Raw genomic sequence first — 25,539 nt, 5'->3', positions numbered from 1 at the left:
TTTGACTTCTGATTTTTCTTCAGTTAATAAAATTGAATGGATAATCTACTCTGGATTCAACAATAATAAAGATATGTCATTTTCTTTGACAAATTCCATTAAAGAGAACTAGTTATAGCTGAGATTATATTTTTCTTTGTTAACTCTTATAGGGCTGTATAGTTTGAAAATGTAGGTTTTAATGAGTAAAGAATAAAACAATACATTTCTAAATAATTTTCTACACATGATGGAATATTTGGTAGTTATCAAGTGTAAAAGACAAATCATTAACTGTAAATATGTGGTTCAAAATATAGTCAAAATGATAGCATTGGTAAAGACTTTCAGATTCTAGGAGATAGTTTATTAATACTAAATATGTATATTTTTTGATATAGGCCCCAATTCTATATATTTTAAAAATTTCTTCAGGATCTTAAATTTAAAAATATTCTATTGTCTAGCCATGATTTATACTCCATATTCATTTTTATATTTCATTTATTAACATGACTTTTTTCATTAAATGTATTTTAAACAGTGGTATATTAGGTTACATGTTCTTTGAGATTACATACTGATCTGGTCACCTACAGCTAAAGTGGAAAAAATATCACTTACCCTCTTTCTTAAAAAACGTTTAGACTTACCAATGACCTGAACTGGATCTCCCCAGTGCTTCATCACCATTTCCTTTGGGCACAGGACACCATGAGAAATGAGGTACAGGGTGACTTGTGTCTCCATTCTCTACCTCTGGAACCCTGTTGTCACCCACACAGGTTGTACTGTGCAGTGCTGGTATTTTTTTTTTATTCCATCCTAACAAATGAACTTTGATTTTCATTATTGCATCACTCACATTGCTTTTTTAATTTTAATTTTATTTTGCATATATGTGATAAATATTTTTGAAATAATAAATTGTGATTAAGCTGAGCTTTCTGCCAAACATAGAAATTAAGAAATTAATAGCTAAACAAAAAATCAAAGATCTCAAAATTATATAATTATAAAAATTATAAAAGTGAACTGACTGATTATTACCATTGTGAAATGATGAAGTGATAATTCTGTAAAGTGCTGTAGAATTTGTGAAGCACTCTCATTATCTTATTCAGTTTTAAAACAACCCTATGTGATAATTGTCATCAGTTACATTTTACAGATACAAAAACTCAGTTTTGAGAAATTAAGTGACTTTCTGCAGAATGTAGCAGAATTTGAGGCCCAGATATTAATCTAACTCTGGCTTCAGGGCAACCACATTCCATTAAAGCTTTTATGTCATTAAGGTATAAAACACATCATGTACTTATTTTTTTTTTCTTTTTTGCCACTTGGAATATGATATTGCTCACTACAAGCAGTCTCTCCTCTCCCTACACCTCATCCACATATGGTGGATCATATTGCATTATGCTAAGTCAAATTCTAGAATATAGTAATTAGTGGTCATAATGATGACATTAAAAATTCTCAATAAAAAGTTTTAAAGGGCTGGGGATGTAGCTCAGTATAGTGCTTTCCTACAATGCCTAAAGCCCTGGGTTCCATCTTCAGCAACACAAAAATTAAAATGTCAAAAATTATATTACACTTAATATCCATTTAATACTATGCAGCTATTATTGTATGTTACTTCTTAAAAATACATCATTTTTAATGTTATTATACCTGCTCTCATTTAACTGATAGGTTAATTAATGAAACAAATACAGAAGCATAAAGACAAAGCTAGCACACAAGTTTATATTTATACTATTATATTTTTTGCCTCAATTAAAATAGACAAATGTTCTACAATGTAAATTAAAATTTAGTTTTCTGAATAAAATTCAGTTTGTTATTTCTGTTGGAAGATGAAAAGAAATAAGAAACTTTTGATACATTTAACAGTATAAAAATTGACCTTTTAAACAGATTTTACTTTTTATAAAGATTCTCTCAGCTAAAATAAGAATATGCTGCTCAAGAATATTGGTTTAAACATATGCACAATTATTCAATGAATTATGTTTTAATATAAATTTATGTTAGATATGTTTCTAAATAAGTCATTTCATAATATTATTTTCAGACCAAGGTCTTATGTTGTAACTGTTTAATATTACAAATATATCTTAATGATTTCCTAATAAATGGATTTTCTAAGATATCAAATATCAAATTTCTTAAAAAAATATATAAGAGGGATGAGATGGCTCAAAAGTAATAACTAATTTACTGGGAACTCTCCATAAACAATAGGGAAGAAATGTCCTCTGAAATGAAACTTTTCTATGATTTTCAAGGCTTTTATCATTAGCCTAGTTTTTCTTTTTTTTTTAAATTCAGCTATTTTTAATTTTCAATACCATGAAAAGAACAATCTCAAATTTAAGATCAGTTGACAAAAAAATGTTCATGGTCACTCCTTTAAACTTCTCTACTAAGAGTGTAATCTGCATGTGATTTATCAATAGATGTGCAATAATTAAAAGAAAAGTGAGAAATCCACTAGAGCATGGGCTGCCAATGCCACTATTACTCCTCTCTTATGGAAGAAGAAAAATCCAACAATGAATGAAAAGATAGTTTGGATTTTCAGAGTCTTTTTTTATCTTAATGATTATTTCATGATACCATTGTTCTAATTTCCTATATTTGCTTTCATTGGAAACATAGGTTTTAGGAGAATCTGAATGAGGAAAGGATTCAAAGAATGAAGACTGACAAAGCCAAATGAGGACACTTGGACACTCCACACATTCTCATTCACTACCAAGTGATTGGGATTTTTTTCTTTCAATATATTTTTTTAGTTGACCATGGACCTTTATTTAATTTATTCATATATATGTGGTGCTGAGAATCGAACCCAGAGCCTCACACATGCTAGGCAAGCACTCTACCACTGAGCCACAATCCCAGTCCCAGGGGCGTTTTTTCTTTATCCATTCTTAGTAGACCCTGATTGCTAGTACACTTTTACAACAGTTTTTTTTTTTTCCTATCACTTCTGAATATCTTATATAGGTAGACATAAAATTAGTAAATTAGTTTTTGTTTCGTTTTGTTCGTTTTTAAGGAAAAAACTTGAAAAACAACAGGGATACACACTTTACTCCATACACTCAAGATCTAGTTACTTTTTATTTTTGGTTTCAGCCTTTGGCTAAATTTTGCTCTGCAGAAATTATTCACCAAGTTAACTGGAGTCATATCTTTTGTATCTTGTCCCCCAAATATTTCAGGTAAAAACATCTCAGTAGGTCAAATGGTGGGTGTCTCATTGGTCTCAGAAACTATGCACTTTAAAGAACCATCTTACTGAAACTAAATCCCTATTTTTCTTTTCAATTTTTGAGAGATCAGTATTTTAATTTGCATGAGGCACAATTCTTCCGTACCATATAAAATCAGTGTACACACAGAGACAGAGAGAGGGGGAAAAGAGCAAGATGACCTGAGAACAGCATGAACCTCAGTGGATGAGATAAGAGTACATTTAGAGTGGACTTTGGGAGGGGAGCAACACCTTATCACAGACTGTTATTGCTTAATGAGATCCGTGACCCCACATTCATTGCATGGGATCAACCTGGATCCCTGCTGCGTCCCCACAGCCTGCTGATGGTTGGTGGTTACGATGTTTACTCATTTGAACACCCTAGAAATGTTTCATTTTCTTTCTGATTTCTGCAATAGTGAAATAAGATTTGAATTTCCCAAGAATATACAGAAGCAATATTAAAATAGCACAGTTTGGGCATTCCCAGTAGCAGTTCTGTGTTGTTACTTTAAGTAACATTTATGTTAAGAGGTCATCTTATTTAAATTTGTGAAATAATTTTGAGAATACCTATCAGCTAACCAGATATGAACAGCTTTCAACGTATTAAATTTCGAATATATTGTGACCCTTTAGTCAAAGGAAGCCCTGGATTTACAAATGTACATATGACCAGATGTTTTCAGACACTGCATAGAATAATATGGGTAATATTAAGAGACAACACCAAGTCTTGATTTTAGTCTTCATTCTGATTTTTTGACAGAAAATCTTTAACATATGGATTCTGATGAGAAAGCAAACTACCTTTTATGTAAATTTATCATTTAGACACAGTGAACAACTACTTGATATGATGCAAGCCTAACATTCTTGCTAAAAAAAAATATATATATATATATATATATATATATATATATATATATATATATATATATATTTTTTTTTTTTTTTTTTAAGAAGGACAGCCATATTCCTGGCCAAAAAAGAAAAGACACATCAGATATCCTCCCTTCCCTCCCTGCTTATTTTAAAGGAAAATGTAAAAGCCCTATATGGGTGAAAATATATAATAAAAATGTTGAATCTTTATTTTTAATATATAAGAGCAAAAAGAAAAAGCGCCATCTTTCATAGTACTATCAAGATCAGAAAACTATTCTAGACTGGCAATTATTTGTTCTGGTGACTTTGAGAATCAAGGATAGTGAGGCATCCCCACAGCACACTCAGCATGAAGGTAAAGTCGTGACTCAAAGCACCACTAGTAAGTTAGTAAACAGTGGGAACAACTCTGTTCTAATGTAGTCAGAATGCCATTTTAAATCATTTGATGAAAAGTAAATTACATTTTGAGTAACTAATCTCAGGAAAGAATATGAAAATCAATATTAAAATATATTCTCTAACAAGTATCTTTTCACTTATTGTAAATTAATTAATTAATTTTATTTATAGATTTTTTGAGAGTTTCTTCAGAGACATTGTGTGTGTGTGTGTGTGTGTGTGTGTGGCTCTACATGCTGTGTATGTAATTACTCTACCACTGGACTACACTCCCAGTTTTTAAAACAGTTTTTAAAAAGCAATGTTGGCTTCACTGGATGGTAAAGAGCATCTCCTATACATCTTACTACCCAAGATTTCTTTGGGCATTATAATGAACTATTGAACGGCTTATTGGATTGGTACTCTGGCTCTTCACTGACTTGGCACCTGAAATTCTTTCTGCTCAGAAAAATCTCAGCTAGGGCAGCAATAGTACTTGGTTCTTTTGTGCAGTGCACAGACCTTATAACAGCCAAGATTCCTACTAATACATTTCATAGGAATATGAGCATTCATAACTTCCCACTGCAGTATCAGTGATATAATAAAATTATCATAACAAAAAACATTCATTAAGCAGGTATTTTGAGTCAAATGTTTACATGTCACCATGCAGGTTAACCTTTTGAGCTTTTCTGAAAATGTGTATATTCACAGAGATTCTAAGTGACTGTGTATCATGACCAATGCTATACTGAAAATAATGATAAAGTCTAGATTTGAATATATGGTGATTGACTTCAAAAGGTAATCTCTTAACCTCAACCCTAATGTGGCTTCACAAATTATTAGGAATAGCTCAAGGGTAAGTTTCTGGGTCTTCTGTGTACTTGTACTTCTCTCCTTGTATCTCATGTATCCATGTACTTCGCTCCTTGTATCATGATAGCAAAGCAAAAAGATAATCCTGAGACAAAGAAGTCTGAAAATCACTAGAAAGTATTTTGTTGATGAATAATGTTTTAACATTGTTTATGGAATTATTTATGACCCAATTTATTATGGAAATGATTTCAATTCAATATCTTTCACTTAAATCAAACCAAATGTGGTGGTATATTAAGCAACCAAACAAGTAAATTGGAGCCATTCATATATTTCAGTAGAGAATCTGGGATGAACAGCATTGGTTCTCTGTAGAATGAATGCCAGTCTTAAATCTCTTCATCATGCATGACTATGAGACAGAATACTACTCCTAAAACAACAGATATATTACTACTAATAATAATAGGCTGCCATTATTGAATATCTACCATGAACAGGACACATATAGGTATTTTCTCGAGACCTTAAAAAAAATCACATATGGTAGCTTTTAGCCAACCCTTTTATACATAAGGAAATGATCTGTGATTACTTACTGGTTAAAAAGAAAAGACTAATAAAATTATAAAAGACACTTAGGGAAAATCTGAGATATATAAAATGAGCCAGCAAGAATAAAAAAAAAGGGAGAGAAATGAAGGCTAAAAACATTGCTGGAGAAATTAGGGAAGACGTCATAGAATAAGACTATCTATTTAATAATATCACCTGTGATTTTCCAGCCTACATTGATACCCCTATTGTCTAAACTGAACAAAAACATTTTTGAAAAATATTGCTTGGTAATGTTCCCTCAATTTCCTCAAGCATAAGCCTCTCCTCCCCAGGACTCCATCGTCTACTCTTGGAATGGGTTCAGTACAAGACTCCATAGCTGGCACTGAAGGGGACAGAGACAACAGATAGTTTTGTATCCACATGATCCAGGAATGCTCCTTCCAGCCAATGAGAGCATTATGATGAAGCAATATGTACTGCAATAAAATTTTAGTGTAAATTGAAAATCTAAGGAATTCTTGAAGTTAATTGTAATTCTGTATGATTATTGCCGATTTTTAATCAATTACATTCTAATAAAAGTAAGTTTGGCATTAACAAACAGAGAAGGGGGATTCTCTCAGTGGTTACAGATAGAAAGCAGCCTCAACACATCTTGTTGAGGTAGGAGTCTTTATGCATTATTCTCCTTATTTTACCAGGCAGGAAATAGACACAGAGAGAGGCTAAGTGACTTGCCCAAGGACAAAGAGTGAGTCAGAAGCAGAGCTGGGAATCGAGCCCACTTCTCCTGGTTCCCAGTGTACAGCTTTTCTCAGCAAGCCATAATGCCTTTCAGATGGATCTTTTCCTAAAATGTATTAAGTTGTTAAAAATTCAATATGGGTGTTACATTACTTTTCAAACAGCTCTGTTTTTCACTACCATAGTAGAGCTCTTATCAGAAGCTAAACTGATGGTCAGATGAGCTATTGCATCTCTAAATATTATAGACAATACCTCATTAGAAGTGGATATACCCAAATACCTAAGATGAATCAAGTTCTTTAGAGAGAATGAGGTTGTGTTTGGCTCTCACAGCTTCAGAAAACATGCATGCAGTTTCAAAGTTAAGAACTGGAAATGATCGCCCAGACAGGACCTCACCAACCACCAGAAAGTTCAAAACAAACTCAGAAAAGCACAGTGATATTGTGTTCACGTGGGGAGGAGGAAACTAAGAAAATAAGGAAATAAAAGGTATGCATATTAAAAAATGGAAATTTTAGGCCATTCAGATACAATCTAGATGCTCATTTCTGTACAAAAATGTGTTGTTTCATTAGCTGGAAGTTTGCAGTTACTCTGGAACATAGACAGGTACCACTCTTTGTAATAGCAATTACCAAAAACTCTTTTGGGGGCTATCTAAACCAGAAATGGTCAGATATTAAAACTCATTATAGTTCTGCTATGCTCATTGGAAGCATCAACAATTTGTCATAGTACAATTAACAAACGAAACCAGACCCAGCTATAGAATCTCCATCTATATAATAGTATGCAGAGTCATGAAATAATTGGTCAATATTGGCCTAAATGATCAAACACATTTATTCTCCCTGGTATATACTTTTGTTTTCATCTCCCATCTGTAAGGCAATATATAGAATCAGTGCATACCCCTATCTTCACCCAACAGGTCTGCCTAAAACCCCCAATTTTCCTATATATGACCTAATTATATTTGCACAATATTTCTTGTCTGAATTAGATCATCAGCTCCTTGAAGACAGAGATGTCTGTCTTTCTTTATTTCCCTCCCTCCCTCCCTCTCTCCTTCCCTTTTTCCCTCTTTCTTTCTTGTTTCTTGTACTGAGGATTGAATCAAGGGACATTATACCACTGACTTATACCCCCAGTTCTTTTTATTTATTTATTTTAATTATTAAGTTAGGGTCTAAGTTTCTGAGGTTGGCCTTGAGCCTGGGATCCTCTGGCCTCAACCTTAATAGTTAATGGGATTATAGATAGGTGGCACAGAGATATCTTTTTTTTTTTTTAAGCCAATGTTCTAGGATATATTTCTTGAGAAAACTTCAATAAATACTAAAAGATTTTTAAAAGTGTTTCTTTAGAAACTTTGCAGGCAGTGAAGTTTGAATGTCTCAATAAGTACCACCTTGTATAATAACACTAATTCAGCATTTTACTCATCAGAAATCAGTCATTGCCGTAAGTATACTGTTGAAATGAAAGCACTAAACAAAATGATACCTCTTGGAACATCAAAACATATTAGCAGAAGAACTGTTCTTGTAATTGGTTATTACTCTTAAGATAACCTTATTACTCTTTGGAGAATGCATCCAATTAAAAGTTTCTGATGTTTTGATATCCTATGAAATCCTTGAAGAAGTGGTTGATTCCAGGGTAGGGACAGGGACAATTCATGATGAATTGGGAATATCTGGTAGCATTAGAAAGTTAAGAAAAACATATGTTAAAAGGTTGGAGTTGTTGACCTGAAGTTGTTTGCAGTAGACAGCAAGGAAAAAACATAAGCAAGAAAATAAACAATGATGGTATTGGATTATAGTAAAAATAATGAAATAAATATCAATGAGTATATATTGATAACAGATATACACTGGTATAGATACAGATGTATATAAAGTAGAATTGGCAGCTCTGACAGAATTATTCCAATTAACAAATGTAGAAAGAATGAGTAAGAAACCACCTTACCCAAGTGATCAAGGTTAACATCACCAAAAATGACTAAGATTAACTTGTTTCTCCTTATATGATAGAGGGCATATATCTGTGTGGAATGCTCTTATCAAAAATGTATAATCTCCATCATGAGAAAATTATCAGGCAAAATTAAACTGTGAGACATTCTAAAGAGAATGACCTGTAGTTCTTATATAAGCCCAAGACATGAATGTAAATGATCAAATATTGCTTAGCCCTAAAGAAGAATGAAATTACAGCATAATGCTAAGTAAAATAAGCCAATCCCCCAAAATCCAAAGTCTAAATGATCTCTTTGATATGAGATGCTAACTCACAATAAAGGGTATGGGAAAGAATACAAGTTCACTGGATTAGACAAAGGGGAATGAAGGGAAGGAATAGGAGTTGGGAATAAGAAAGACAGTAGAATGAATTGGATGCAATTTTTCTATGTTCATATATGAATGAATATATGACCAGTGTAAATACACATGGTACAACCACAAAAATGGGAAGATATATATATATATATATATATATATATATATATATATGAATGATATGTCAAAATACATTCTACTGTCATGTATAACTAAAAAGAACAAATAAAAAACATTTTTAAAAAGAAAGTAAATGATCAGACAGAGAAATTGTCACAGATTGGAGGAATGGAAATAGATATCACAACAAAATGCAGTGTTGAATCTGAACTGGATATTGAGGTAGGTCATTAAGGTCAGCTTAGTTTCTATTTGTGGAATAAAAATGGAAAAGATTTTGCAACAACAAAATAAAGATCAGACTGTTAAAAGCTGAACAAAGTGTGTACTTTAATAACATTTATTGTATGAATATTATATATGTATGTTTACCTTGTATTATAGGTATGCAATATGTAGAATTCGGGGAATTGGGTGAAGAAAGTATGGGAGCTCTCAATATTAATCTCACAACTTTTCTCTGAGTCTAAAATTACCTCAACACAAAAACTAAAAAAAAAAAAAAAAAATCTCTGGTTCAAATAATTAGTACGAATATACTGAGCTAATGTGAAACATAGTTCTGAAATCTAAAGACCATGTGTGGTAATAGAGCACACAGTTGGCCCTTATTAAGTCACAGCATTCCCAAGGAAAGGGAAGATGAAACGCAAGCCTGGATATGATCCATTCCTGTCTCAGCACAAGAATCTGTTACCCATGAGGATTATATCTCTGCCCTCTTCAGTTCACCACACAGTATTTTTCTTCTATTCCTTCCTGTCTTTTCCTTTTTTTCCTTCCATATTTCAATAATTATCTGTGTGTAGCATGGCAATGTTTTATCTCAACCATGTGACTATGTATCATCAAGAATATTTTCATGCTTCAGTTTCACAGGGTGAAAGCTGACTAAAATCTCTTCTTAGCAGTTCCCCCCTTTATTGACATTTTCGTTTCTTAGATGATGTCCTGGGCTATGTTCCTAAGTCACAACTGGGTTGGATCTAATGAACCCTCTGCTGGGTCATTAACAAGGTTTTCTATTACTATTTTCTCTCCCCCTCATTCACATCTTCCTCTCCACTGCTTTATGTCTAACAGGGGAGAGGAAGTTGTGAATCAGGGATTCAGGGCACTGCTGAAACTCATCTGTGGTTTTCTTCTTCCCAAACCCAGGCTCTACAACAATAATGCAATGAAGATTTCTAGGCAGTATGCTTGTCTCTCCAGTCTGCAATGCATCAAATAAAATGTCCTCTGTTGCAGACTCTGCTGTTGTCTGCACTCAGGGACCCCAGAGAGGGTCACAGCCTATCTGACTCAGTGTTAAATCTGTCACTATTTCTTTATAGCATCCTGTTGTTATTTGTTTGTGCGTTGTGTCAGTGGTTTATCTTGATCAGAAATGTTTAAAACTTAAGAAATTATACATACAAATCCAGATTCCCAGCCTTTCTTGTGTTACCCAAAGGCCTGGCTACCCTGGCTGCCACTTTTGCATAAGGCCAAAAATATGTTTATATTGTATATCATCTGCTCCTATGGACAGTCCAGTTGCTTCTAATTTGCATGACACCAACAGCACTGCATCTTCTGACCAGCCTGGGTGCTGCACATTTTTGCATTTGTTAAACATGTCCTATGTCTTGCCCCTTAATTCATAAAGGTCAATAAATGAGTAAGAATTAGGTTACATTATATAATGAGCAAAGACATTTAAGCAGTCAATTTTCCTCTGGATTTTGGGATCTCAGAAGCTATAAGTCAACATTATTTTCCTTGGTGAAACAATAGAAGTAATGCTGCCAATCATTTTCTCTTGCCACAGAAGGCAGGGAAAAGGGCAGAATTGCTACTTTGAGTTCCTTTATTATATTTCTTCCTTTTTAAGGAAATGTTATTCTTACTGCAGACTGAACTCAACACTCACTCAGTGACTCTCAAACACAAGTTTGTGATGTGGCAATGGAGCCATTACTGCTGTATTTCACACAGAAGAGAGTTTTGCTAATCCTCCTTGGCATTCATCTCTAAATCTTGGTTAACTGGAGTAGCTTCAGCCTTGGAAAGTTTATTTTTACTTAAGTGATTTTCTTGCTGTTGTTAGATTTTTCAGGTATCTTGCCAGTTTAACTGTCATTGGAATGAGCTTTGATTATTCTCCTTGGCTCTTTATAGCAGGTTTAAGTTCTGTTCTAAGGGGTCACAATATTTCCGGCCCAAAAGCCTTTTATTCTAAGCATGTAGCAGTAATTATTTTTTACTTTACCTAAAATATAAATAACCTCCTTATGCTGATTTTGAACCTTTTCTGATAGTACATTGCTCATGAAAGAAATAAAGCCCTTCAGCAGACCTCCATGTGATATGAGCAGAGTTCTAGTCTGGGAGCATAAATCATAACTTGTACTCACAAATATACAAGTAACCCTTCCCCTTCCTGCTGCTTTCAATTACTCAGATTAATTTCTTGCCATACTTTCTGGCACCCTTCTGCTAAAGTACACAGCAAACAAATTTACACTGAGCCCCAAATTAAATATTAATGCAAAATCTCCCAGCTTCAAATTTCATTTGGTTCAGACACACTAAAATTTAACAAAATTTTGGTGTTTTTCATGTTTAACTTATTTGAAGGCATAATGTTGACTTTAGTACTGAAAATATGGAGCCAAATTATCAAAGAGGGTTTTGACAACATGAATAAAAAAATGGACAGAACTGGGCACAGCGGCATAAGCCTGAACTCCCAGCAACTCAGGAATCTGAGTCAGGATGATCAAAAGTTCAAGGCCAGTCTCAGCAACTCAATGAGGTCCTAAGCAACTTAATGAGACTCTACATCAAAACAAAAAATAAAAAAATAGGGGGCTGGGGATGTGGCTCAGTAGTTTGGAGCTCCTAGATTCAATCTAGGGTACCTACCAAAAAAAAAAAAAAAAGGACTAAACTTAAAGTCACACACAAGTTATATTTTTATACATGCATCTAGCATATGTCTACTATATTCACAAGTAAGCTTTCTGCAAAATAAATAAATCAGTTGAGATCTCTTACTTCAATATTTTGTTTAAGTATTTCTAAAATTTTATATGCCTAAGTTTTGGATCACTTTTTATTTTAGCCTTGTCTAGGTCACCTCTTAAATTTAAAGCCATACCATGTTTGAAAACTAAGAACAGAATTTATTTTTTTGTACACAACTAGTAAAGATTATGCAGCATTTCCAAGGTAATTTCCCCAGATAAAGTAAAGTATTTCTTTCATCATGTTACTAATCCCTCCATCTAAAGAAAAAAGAGTTTAAAAGAGTTGAAGACTCACTCCAAGGTGCCCTTTTGGTTCTCTATTTAGATGGTCTACATAACCTAACAAGAAATTGAGTGAAATATTTTGGGGACCAAGGTGGCATTATGGTGACACATTGGAATGCAGATTTTACTATCATATTTTAAAACTAACCTATACCTTTGCTTAAGGTGAAAAACAAAAGAGAGATTAAATGAGAAAAAAAAGCAAAAAAAATTGTAGGTATGAAATCTGAAAGCTATTTTCTAAACCTTAGGACCCAGCAGAACTCAATCAGCTTAACACTAAGAATTCTTCCTTCAAATGTTATACTACCTTCTTTCTCAGAGACCCTCTAGGTTTTGATATTCTGATATTTTTCCTTTTCTGTTACTTTTATACACCTTTCTCCTTTCTTGTTTTTCTCCTCTCATGTTCTCTTTCCCTTTTTGGCTCCAAGAGTTAAATAAATCAGAAGTGTTCGGTAGCCATAAGCAATGGTTACTTGAAAAATCCAAAGTTGTATTATTGCTACGCTTGGGTCTGTAATACTTGTGCTGGTTTTAATTTAGCTGTTTCTGTCTCCAGGTCTAAAATCTGCACTGAGACTGGCACCTACTATCCATGGATAGATACAGGGGAATAACCCCAAGGCCTCTGATAGACCAAGAGGCAACACCCAGTCAGTCATACATTCTTAACCAGTAGGTTCTCCTGGTCTGGTAGATTGTATAACATTTGGTGTCAGCACCCTTTTTTTTTTTCCTATAATTTTCTTGGAATTTCCAGGGAGAGTGATGAGTACAGTGAATAGTAGCTCTTTTACAATCTCTTCCCTTTACTAACCTAATTGAATATTCATAACCAGGAACTTGACTGTCAGTACAAATTCTTCTCAATCATGTCAAGAATTGGGGGACAATTGAAAAGGAGCTCTTTCTTAAAGACACTATTACCTCAAGAAGAAAACACAAATGAGTCTCTATAGGCGATTGCCTGTTCTTTTTTGCTATTGTGCTGGTTTATATTGGTAGAAATAACAGCAAAATAATTGATGTACATTTGTCAATGCTTAGAATGTCTTTAAATATATTATTTTAGCCAAACACCAAAGAATACTGTGAGTCAGACTCTATTAATTCCAATTTAGAGATGTGTTAATGATGAATATGGAATAAGAGGGAAGGTGGAATTCTGACAGGGAAAAGTAATAAAAGGCAAAGCAATATTACCGGGTCCAAATATGAAGGCCATATGCCTTATGTTATAAAACATATTTTATACAGTGAATAAAAGGGGCTTGCAAAAATAGGATGCAATCATTTTATTTAAAAATAAGTAACCATTTAGGTTACTACACCTAAAGTAGATATTAATCTGTTTAGAATATTAACCCTTACCTCCAAGAATTATGTTTTGAGGCTTTATTTCATGCTTAATCCCAATATATTGGATGGCGCTACATTCATTTTTATAGAACATATCCCTAAAATAAAGATGTGAATCTCTGCTCTACCTTATCTTATCTCCACTGCTATCTTTCTCTTTAAGTCACCACCATCTTCTCCAGGACAGTTATGATGACCCCTTAACTGGATCTTTTCTCCTCCTTTCATTTAGTTTATGAGCGTGATCTCTTAAAAAAAGTGTATTGTGTCATGCCGTCTCTGATTAGATATCTAATTGCTGCTCATTGTAATCAGAGCCAAACCCACACCTCACCTTGATTTGCATGGTCCTAGCTCACTTAAACTGACTTCATCATAAATATGGTTTTTTCATCTCCCTCTCTACCAAACACATACAATTCACTTCAGACATATAGGTCTTTTTTCTTTCTCTAAGAAAATGCCAAATTCATGACTTCCTCTCAAGGGTTTGCATAGGAAGCACCCTCCTCAGCACCACTCGTAGATCATCTCCTCTCATCACTTAGTATAAGTAGCTATGTCACCCTTCTCCAAAAGATTCTGTGATTGTAACCATAGCGCCCCAAAGCATTTTCATGAATCACATACACTATTTTTCCTTCTTTTTAACTTACATCTTTATTATCTGTCTCCTCCCATGCTAAAAGTCCCATTATTCTGGTTGCATTATTGAACTTGCCCACTTGCTTCTTTCCCATCACCTAGAACAATGCTTTCTACCTATTTCTTCAAATTTGTTGACTGAGTAAATACATGAATGACCACCAATCACAAGGCTATTTGGGGGATCAAATGATTTCAGCAGGGAAAACTGAAAAGAAAAAAAAAGTTCAGGCATCTTGAAAAAATGTAAGGCTTTTCTTGCCATTAGTAACTTACATTAAGTTAATGCTATCATTGAAAAAATGGGTATTTATGGAATGTAATATATGATGCAATGTGTTTTCACAACATTAGTAACTGTGCTAATGGAAGGTGGAAAGTGTAGGGTTGGTGCTGCATTTCTTTTTTCAGAGTAGATTGGAGCTGTATTCTATAAAACTCAGGTGATACCTGATTAAAACAAAGATAATATAAAATCCAGTCAGTGTCCTTCATTACTTCACATTCTCTAAGCAATGAGAGCAGCAAGTGAGGTCGTAGATGGGGAAAGATGCTAGTTTTCACTGTCAGGATTAATTTCAAAACATCTGACAAGATCTTTAGAAAATAAAAACAGGAAGAAAACATCCTATAGAATAGAGAAATAGAGCGTAATGTGACGATGAGCCCAGGAAAAATGTGTAAGATCTAAATTGTACCTAATTTTTGATGTTGGTAAATGTCAGAAGAAGTCAAGATACTTTTCCCAATGGAGATCAGTATACCATTGTATTAGAAACCATCAACATGATGCTAGTGTATTATTACCATTTGTGTTACAATTATGAGAGCACAAGGGCTCAGAGAGAGGCTGGATTCTAAGTTAGTAATTCTAACTACAAATATGACTCGGTTAGTATTTTAAACAAAATCTCCTTTTGTAATACTTTCATCCAATAAGGCAAGAATCTCACCCATGAGGTGATATCGTTATTACTGTACTTTCAGAGCTTAGTCATGAGAAAATGCCTTAAAAATTAATAGAGTTGAATAAAGTAGGATATTTTAATAAAGCATACTTGCTATTTTAGCATTTTTGTACTAATAAAATATACTATTAAATAGAAGCTTTGGAAAAATGCATACAATGTCTTAGATTATCTAAAATCTCAGCTTTTGAATTCCTAGAGTTTATATTTCAGCAAAAGTTTGAGGTTCCTAATTGCTTCAGATACTTGATCTATGTGACTAGAAGCAAATAAATTCAATAAATGTCAAAAGTTCTCCTTCTTAGCATCTTTATGCTTCCTTTCCTTATACATCTTAATTTCTAAAGAAAATAGATCTTTCTAAACACATTTCTGTTATCAGCATTATACCTACAGTTTTTCTTTTTCACAAATACCTTATAATACCCTAGGAGCCCTCAAAGCAACCACAACTATGTTTCATTTCTCTTCTTCTCTGCTCGCCCCCTCTTCATTTTTAGTTCTCTTTTCTCATTTTTAAGAAGAAAAGGCTAAGATGACAAATTGTCATTAAAGAAAAACTCAGCGGTAGAAAAATTCTTAAGGAATTATGTATTCGTATTTCTAAAGTTAAGCTGTCTTGGAAGTTTTGAAGGATGTCAATGCAATGTAGAAAAGTTAGGAAGGAATGTCCTATTGCTTGTAAGAATAAAACAAGAGACGATCTGTGGTACCTTGATCTTACCTAAAGAAGAAACATATTCTTTCCACTAAAATGAGGTCGGGTTTCAACAATACCTGCCTTTGGTCTGAAGGCTAAGCCAGTCAGGACAATGAGGTGCAAGCCACTCAGGAAGAGATGTCTGACTGTTAATAAGAATGCACTGTGAGATAAAATGTAACACGGGCATCTAGCAAGGCAATATTCTCTATCTCCTTCCAAAAGTTTTTTTTTTCTTTCTTTTTCTCTTACTTAAAGCTAGAAGAAATCATATATGAAAATGCACTTTCTCAGTGTACCTATAAAAGGTACTTTGTCTCCCACAAAGAATTCAGTTATAATATTATTCATTTATAAATGTAAACTTCAATGTACACATGACTATATTCTTTTATCTTAGAAAAAAAAAGTTAAGTAAATGAGCCTATGCTAAGGATCTATTGATTGAAATTAGTTTTCTTTGTTTCTATAGGTAAAGACACCTATTCAACATATTGTATATTTAAAACTATTTTGGAATATGGGAGAAGAAAACCTAGATGTTGACAATGTTTCATTATTCAACAACTAGACCTTACGGCTATTATTTAATAGTCAATTTCATCAATTAGTTTTGTCTGGGGACTCAGTCAAAATAATTTGGTTTGTATAGAGAGAGCCTAAATCAATAGAGTGAAGAGAGAAAGAAAGGGACTATATTTTGACATCACTGAATTCAGAACAGTAATAAATATTACATATTTTCTAACCTGGCCTTCTAGATATGCCAGGGGAAAACCAAGTCCACAAAATCATTTATGAGAAGACATAGATCTAAAATTGTTAAGGCAGCTTATAGAAGAAAAATAGGGAGAAAAAAGCATATAAATTTTCAATGTCTAAGCTTAATTGCTGCATTCCTCTTTCTCTTACAGAGAGGGTTCAGGTGTACCTAGTGAAATTAATATGTTATTTAAATGGGAGAGCCCAAAATAGCCAGAACACTGATTCAGAATTACTATAAGCATACTTTTCAAAAGTGATTGAGGTTAATATGCTCATTAATACATATGGGAATTAGATCAAGAACTAAGTTTTAATAACTGAAACTAATTTTTAGAAATATTTTCACTTTTTGTATTATTTAGGATTAAATAATAGATTTTTCCCCCAAGAAATCAATTAGTTTTAAATATCTCATTCCAAAAGAACTGGTGAACATTCCCAAGACCTATAGACTGTTATATTTCTGATTATTAGGCTGAAATTTTATTCCTATGCTTCAAGTCAATGGCTTCTAACGTAGATTAAACTTGGGAATGCCAATTCCTTTAAAAATATACAGCCACTCCTCAGAAAAGGATAAAAAGTATGACTTGATGCTTTTCTGTTTGGTTGGTCAGATTAATTTTGCCTCAACCCTCCGAAACCAAAAATAAAAAATAAAAAAAAAACTTTTTCAATATATCAAGTTAAATTCATTTTTTGGTCATTTGTTTTAGATTAAATATGGAGAGCTGGATTTCTTTAGGAAATTTTAAAAAGTTTTTAAACTACCTAGAGTATAGATAACTATTTTCTGATAGAAATTTGGCCATGCATATATTCTAATTAATTTATTAGGAGAATACTCAACTTTTTACTTTATGTATCATTAGCATTCCAAAATATTCTTTAAAATTATATGCATTGGCTATATAATAAACATGGAAATTCTATAGCAAATGCATTTTGACATTTATTTCCTCCACCATCAGATTCTTCAACAACAAAATATTTGTCAAATGGAAACCCATTGGAATGTTCATGTTGGGAATTGAAAAAATACCTTAAACATGTTTTCATTTCACTTTATGTTTTTCAAAGAGGCAGTAATCATAATAATAAACATTTTATCCAGGTTTTTTAAAAAATAAAAGTTTAAGTAATAAAATCCCTCTCCAATTTTTAAGATAGAGTGGTATTTTTAAAGGTGTTTGTGCCAAGGCAGCCATTTTGAGGGAGAATGACTTCATGTTGGTACAGGCATGTTTAACTTTTAGTTTAAATTCTAACTTTCTTTGAATGCATCTATCTAGAATGAAGACAAGTGTTTCCTTTGAACAAGAATTGTTTTGACACACAGCCATAGAAGATAGAGAAAATCTATCACTATGTCTGATTGGTACTTTTTACTGCAAAGAATCCCTATAATCAGGAAGGTGTTGAAGACAGGGGAAGGGATCTATTTTATGGAAGGTGTGAAAATTTACAGCAGAAACATGAGTAAAGTAGATCATCTTCAAGTATGGACTGGAAAAAGATACAGAGATCTCTGAACATTATAATCCTTAGAGAAGACCAAGATGTGTTCATGACAGGAAACCATAAATGCAGTTTATCTTTATAGTATTCCCTAGGCTCATAAAAAAATTGACAAGGTAACTAGCAAGTAAAGTCTTGGATCCAATATACTTGCAACCTACAAATCTCTGCCTATTCCTAACCTGAATGATAAGTAGCATTTAGAAAATGTAATTTCATTACTAAGAATACATTAAGAATATCATTCATCAAACACCCTAAGAGGATTTCATTCATATTCAATTATTTTTTTTAAAAACTCCCCCTCTTAATAATTCTAGATTAGTTAACATTTAAGTTTTCTACAATGTTCTCATGTATCTCTCCAATGTTATGGTTTAAATATATCAAGTATCATTGATAGAATTTTTTAAACTATTTTTACTGCAAATATTTTCATAGTACATTATGAAATTAAGAGAAAAAAATATATTAAGAAATTATTATTTTGTCTCAAGATATTTTAATGTCATCTTCAAGAAACACTGATCTGGATTCAGCTCCTTCCTAAATTTATCTGTTGGGTTTCTTTCCACTCTTTTTTCCTTCCTTATTCGCAGTCTGCATTGTTTCTTATTATTTTAAGACAATTTTTTTCTTTATTTTTCTATAATTTCCTTATCACCCAGTTGCAATTTGGGTTCAGCGTGGGTAGGGAAGAACAAGAACGTAACCTCAAAGAATACAAACCTCCTCAAAGCAAAACTTTAATGATATTCTGTTGGCTACAAAGAACATAGACTTCAGTTCACCTTTTTGTGAGGGGAAAAAGATTAAAATTTTGACACATACATGACTACCATATTTAGGTGATTTGTACACAGGCACATTAAAATGATAATAGCAACATGAACTTTAATTATTTGGAAATATGTTTCCACATGTTATGATATTCAAGAATTTAAAAGAGAACTAGCATCAGTCTCTCAATCCCTTTTCTTTTCAGAAAATTTGACAATTTAAAACATACTTCCTTTTAAGTCTTAATCCTTATCAAGCAATACTTTGATTTGATATGACATTGTTAGGTGACAAATTAGTTGATTCTAAGTGAATCTGATTTACTCTCCAATTTTGACTGTTAACAGTCACAAAGATCTTTCTCTTTTCACATGAGATGGAATCTAATAAGAACTGACATCTGTGTTAGTGTGACTCTGAATCAAAAATCAATATAAACTAAAAAACATACAATACATAATTAAAAGGCAAGTAGATATACATGGATTGAACTCTAAAGGTGAGTTGGTTTCAAGTACTTTTCTATTTAGTACAATGTTTTTAGCTTATACATTCACAAACAACAGAGGTAGACAGTAGTACAAACATTTTCTATCTAATGTGTACAGTTTAGAAAGCTTACCATTAGTCACTAAGTACTTAGAGAACCTAAAAGTGATTTCACAATTTTGGGGCATAAAACTAGTTCCCACACTATGGAGCACACAGGTGTTTTCATGTAACTATTATATTCCTCAAGGACAACTGACATAAGCATGTGCTGAAAGTTACATCTCATTAACCTCTTCCTTGAGTTTATATTCCTATATCTTCTGTTAAACATTTTAGTGGGGGAGGTCTGTCATAATGCAGCAGCACCTTCTTTTTTCAACTTTCAACAATATTTCTTTCTCTTATTCCTCCCCCCCACTTTTTTTCTCCCAAATGGGGCCCCCTCATTTTCATTTTGGTAACTAGCTATGGCAATTAGCTATTTGGAAAGATGTGTATACATACATCTTCATATATTTATGTAAAGAGCAATAGGTTGTTGGCCTACCACTCTTTACTTGTGCTGCATGACAAAGTACTTCTTAGGATGGTATTGTTAAGGAAGAAAATGAACACTGAAATAAACAATGACAACTCAATTATTTTCTATGTGATTGGCTTATATCTTAGATGTTCCTTTCCTTCACGGAACTAAATGGCACTAAATACAATCCTTTAGTTATGTAATTTCCTCTCACAAGAAAGTTGGTTATCTTTATGCTCAACTTTTTTATTATATAAATAATTCCCTTCAAACATTCATTATGATCATTGTAGCAACAGCACTCTCCCACATAAATATACACAAAAGCCCAGAGGACTTAGCTCCAGATGAGGTCAAATTTCTGGAGATAGGGAACTCCTTCAGAAAGAACCCAACAGCTCTAGTCTGCCAGTGCCATTATATTTTGCTAGCACACTGGGCTGAAAAGCTTCATTCTGTTCATCTGCTGCGGTCCAACTTCAAACAATCCTAAGAAAGGTTGAGAGCCGATTGTTCCAGATCAAACACATCATCATTTCAAGTTAGAGCTATGGGCTTCCATTTTATCAGTACAGTTTTCAACTATTTCACACCAACTTCAAGGCAAGTTAAGCAAGTTCAGAAGCTATGTGATTAGGTGACAATGATATGTTTAAAAGATTATCTCTAGCAAGTGTCAGATTTCCTAAAGGAACTCATATTAGTCCCACTGCTGGTAAAGGAAATGGCATGTGTGGGTATATTATAAAGAGTATGGTCTGGTTGCCAACAGCAGGTTGGATACAAACACTACAATTCATTCCCCTGCTCTTTCCTATAATGAAGCAATAATTTTCAGTCAGTTCATAATTCGCTTCATATAAACAGAGACACTAAATCTCCCAATGCAACGTTTTGCCTGTTGGCTTGGCACTGACATCTGATATTTTCTTACTTGCTTTCCTTTATTCCTAATTAAACTTAAAAGTTGAACTATATTAGTCATATAAACTCATTTTATGATTTGCAAAACTAGATCTATGATACTTCTGATTTTACTTTAAGCAGTTAACCATTCCAACCCTGGTTCCTGTGTCCCAGATATTCATCTACTCTTTTTCCCTTTTTTTCATACGTGCATCCATTGTCAAAGGTTATTAAATTTGTGCAGGAATTACTGGTTTTCCAGATTAAAAGTTTACAGAATACAGGTTTATTATAATATCCACCTCCTCTCTCCTAGGGCTTCCCATACCACTTCCCTTCTAAACTTCTACCATTTATCAGCTACTGGAAGAAAAAAAAACCAAAGTAAAGCACCAGGTTGGATCAAGGTACCCCAGTAGTGGGCAAGTCTCTTAAGGTACCATGGGGCTGGGTCAAGACCTTCTGAATCCGAGGGAAAAAAAAAAAGTCAAGTTCAAGCAGGTGCTTGCGCCCTAAAATGCTTCTAGGCTGATGACGCGAATCTCTCTGGATTCTGCCCCAGGAAGGGGCTACAGAAACCAAATGGGGTCGTGTAGGCTCTTTCACCTCTCCATAGACCCTGTATCCACCAGGTAATGAAGTTAACCCAGAAGCTAAGTTGAGGGCTGACCCGCTTAACCGGAAGAATCTGGAGCCCGCAAAAGCTCACGAGTTGAGAGCCAAAGCCGAGGGGAGTCTCATGGAAATGCGATTTCTGATCCCAACATCTGCAGCGCTTGGGATGCGCGGGCAGAAGCGCACAATCAAGTCCAAACGCTCCCGGAGGGTACAAAATCAAGACCCGTAAATGGCCAAAGGAGCGGGGGGAAACTGTGGGGGTGTCCAGAACTGTGGCACCTGGTTCAGAAATTCCCCCACCGCACCTCTTACCCCGAGAGGCCAGAGCACAGTGGCCAAATGGTCCCGGGGAGCGGGAACGGGGCTGCAAGGACTTAAGTTTCCACACTCACTTATCTACAAGCATCGCCCAGGAGCAAAGCCGAGGGAGAAAAGGGAGGTGGGTGTTCTCCTTACCTTGGTGGGCTCCCACGGTCAGCACCTTGGCGATAGGCAATAATCCCGAGAGAGTGAGTAAGGCGAGGAGAAACTCGGACATTGTGGTCCCCCGGAAAGGAAGGCTGCGCTGGAGACTGCTCGGCGGCACCCTTGGCCCGGCGACGGCGGCAGCGGCGGCGACAGCGACGGCTTGGAGCCCGGAATTGAGCAGCGTCATTTACAAATGTCACTGGGAATTCTTCAGCTCAGTGAGTCCAGCTAGTCCGCCTTCTCCTGCCTGGAGCAGGATGTGGAAGGTGTAAGGATGCGCGCGTGCGGGAGACTGAGTGTGTGTGAGCGCGAGCGAGCCGCTCGTGTGTCTTGACTTTTCAATGCAGGGTACGTCTGATCTTACATCACGCAAGAGGGGCAGTGAGAGATGCTAGAGGATGGGAATTCACTGATTAATCACCGAATCCACCACACACCCCTTCGTGGTCCACATAAATCACATCTATTACTTAGTAAGAGGCATTTAACACAACAGGAAAATACCACCACAAACTGAGAACGCCACAAATCACAATTATTTCAGTCTCCTTGAAGGGAAAGTAACTCCAAGCTGGTTCTGTAGGGAATTGGGTCTTTAGAGAAGGGGGAGGCTTCTGCAATGGGCTGAGCCAGCCAGGCGCCTAGAACGCTCTGCATTTACCAGCCAGCTGAGAATTATCAGCACTGGGCTGCTTCTCTGGGCAAATCGGATTTGATCCCTTCGGTCCTTGGAAGATTCCTAGGAAGGAAAGACAAGCCAAGTAACTGAGCTTCTTAGTGAAATGGTTTCCTCCACTTAACAGTATCGCAGTGCTTTCTGAATTGCACTTTTAACTTTTATGCTGAACAGCACTTGGGGACAGGCATGCAAAATTTAGTGACTCAGCAGAAACAAAACCAAAACACCCCCAAAAGTCACTACCATTTCCTAAGATGGGAAGGTGAATGGAAATGACTATTGAGTTCCCTAAGCAGGAACAATTGGCAGTGTGTTTTGTAGTGGGTTTCTCTTTTTAAGAGGGTGCCTCCAGCCATTTTAAACAGGTTTTGAGGTGGGTTTGATGTTACTTTGTTTTGTTTCCTTTTTCTAAACAGTACAGTGGCAATTTTGGAACTTTTCCAAACCATCAAAGGCATCAGAATGAATCAGTGGAATTAAAAATAAAAGTTGTGTGACCACTTAAGTTTTCAATATGATCATCCAAGTGTCTAAAATTTTACTTTGCCATTCAAAAATAGCTGTGTAGTTCAAACTCAGAAGTCTGAATAGTTGAAGGTTCATTTTCTTCATAAAGCACCAGTAATTTGTCCAGAAACAAATTGAAAAAAAATGTTTTATATTCAATATTTCAAAATGTGAGATGAGGAGAAGGGAAAACTGTAACAAAGAAACAAAACTAAGCAAAAGGATAATTGAAAAGAAGGCTATTTTAAGCACTTCATGCAGTTTACTGATTGAGACTTATAGATGAATGTCAGCACTATGAACTAGTTGTTTATGTAAATAAAATTATCCAGACACACCTTTTAGATGCTCCATTGAACTCATTAAAATTAGACTAGATCAAAGAACATAGAGGTGATGCCACAGAACATTGCCAAGAATCTCTGAATTTCATCTTTTCATAGTTACCATGATTGTAAAGGCATTATCTATGTCAATATTTCCATATTTTAGAATGTAGTTTATATTTCCTTGTAAACCAAATGATTTAGTGTCTAAAATATAATTCCATCTATATTTTAAAGAGTGTGCTTTTTCCTTTTAGCTGTTACTCATACAATTTTCCATAGATTTTTTTATAATAAAATGTATTACATAGAGAGATTCTTCCTCTTTGAATTCATTTCAAAATTTTACAACTTAAAAATGAGTGAAGGGGGCTAGGGATGTGGCTCAAGCAGTAACACGCTTGCCTGGCATATGCGGGGCACTGGGTTTGATCCTCAGCACCACATAAAAATAAAAAGATGTTGTGTCCACCGAAAACTAAAAAATAAATATTAAAAAGTTCTCTCTCTTTCTCTCTCTCTCTCAAAAAAAAAATGAGTGAAGGTGTGAAAAAATGAGAGAAAGAGAAAGAGATAATGTGAAAGTTATAAATATATCTTTCTTAAGAGTCCATGTCCCATTATGTTCTATGAAGTACTTATTCATTGGGAAAAAAAGTAAGCAGTTGTCTTTTCTACAGGGTCCCATTTAATCCACTACGTGGTCAGCTATTATGAAATATCTATCCACTTGTGTATTGGCAAGAGATAAGGTGCTCTCACAAACCATGCTAAAAACATCCAAATTCTTCCTTTTCTATGCAATTACTACCAGTACCCTTCTACCTACACATTGCAAGAAAAGGAAAAACAGCCAGTTTCCATATGTTCCATTAAAGTCACTCAGCAGGTAAAAATGCTACAGTGCAATGAGCAAGCATCAGTAGACTCATCAACTTTAGCAATAGATGGAGCAGTCCGAGATTGCACCATTGGCTTAGAAATGGAAAAAATCATTGAATATAATCAGAGAACCAAACTCCTAAGAGATATTGTATTCTTCATGTACCATACTTAATACATACAGGGGTCACTGATATTAAACCTATTTAATGAATTAAACAAAATAAAAAACCATATGATCTCTTTTAAATCATTTGGTTGATATTTTTCATTGAATGGAAGAAAATCAAGGATACGTTATTCAAACATTGTGACAAAGTAGTAAAGCCAAATAAGAAATTTTTAAAAGTTGTCATCAAATAGACAATCAAGTATGAAAAATGACTCAAAATAGTGCTATAAAATGGTGTAGAAAATATATAAGCCAGAATGCCAATGAAAGGTGACTTGTTATATTTAATGTCCACTATGAGTTTCAATGAAGTATTATAAATAAAATAAAATTTGAAGATTGATTTTAAGAAAGCAAGTGGCTGTGATTAATAAAAATCAAAATGATATAAAAATTTTCTACAGCAATTTTGACATGGACATAACATACATCTAAATACCTGTCACAAAGAATATTAGATAATAATATAATAAGGACATTTATCCACATCCCAATTAGTATATATAACAATTTATCCATAAAATATAATGAATAGTTGAAATATTTAACATAAGATATATATACTCCAAAACTGAAATGAAATAGGTTAAAATTTCTATCCCAAACCAAATCATTTGTATAACGTGGATCTTCTTCCCAATGGCCATTGAAAATGACCAGTTTATCAATATTTATATTTATTTATATTTATCAATATTTATATTGATAAATATGAGTGAGTGAAGCTGATTAAAAAGTCTACCAAATTTGAGCTTTAAAATTAGATCACTTATGCTTATATGTTGAATGACCATTTAGTTTTA

The 25,539-nt window shown here is 34.1% G+C and overlaps 1 protein-coding gene across 1 annotated transcript in view; it reads right to left on the bottom strand.

Moving 5' to 3' along the window:
* Positions 1 to 22,929, bottom strand: part of Lrp1b (LDL receptor related protein 1B) — a 1,856,415-nt gene extending 1,833,486 nt beyond the window's left edge. The window contains exon 1 of the mRNA XM_058585368.1: positions 22,159 to 22,929. Coding sequence (XP_058441351.1) covers positions 22,159 to 22,357 — 199 coding nt within the window. The 5' untranslated portion in view covers positions 22,358 to 22,929. The remainder of the gene's footprint in view (positions 1 to 22,158) is intronic.
* Between the last annotated feature and the right edge of the window lie 2,610 nt (positions 22,930 to 25,539).

This window comes from Marmota monax, unplaced genomic scaffold (assembly GCF_021218885.2).
Source record: "Marmota monax isolate L192 unplaced genomic scaffold, Marmota_monax_Labrador192_F-V1.1 WCK01_AAM20220418_F8-fsc00034, whole genome shotgun sequence".
Classification (NCBI taxonomy): Eukaryota; Metazoa; Chordata; class Mammalia; order Rodentia; family Sciuridae; genus Marmota; species Marmota monax.
Note: the sequence above shows the minus strand (reverse complement) of the source record. Positions and strands in the feature narration are given on the sequence as shown.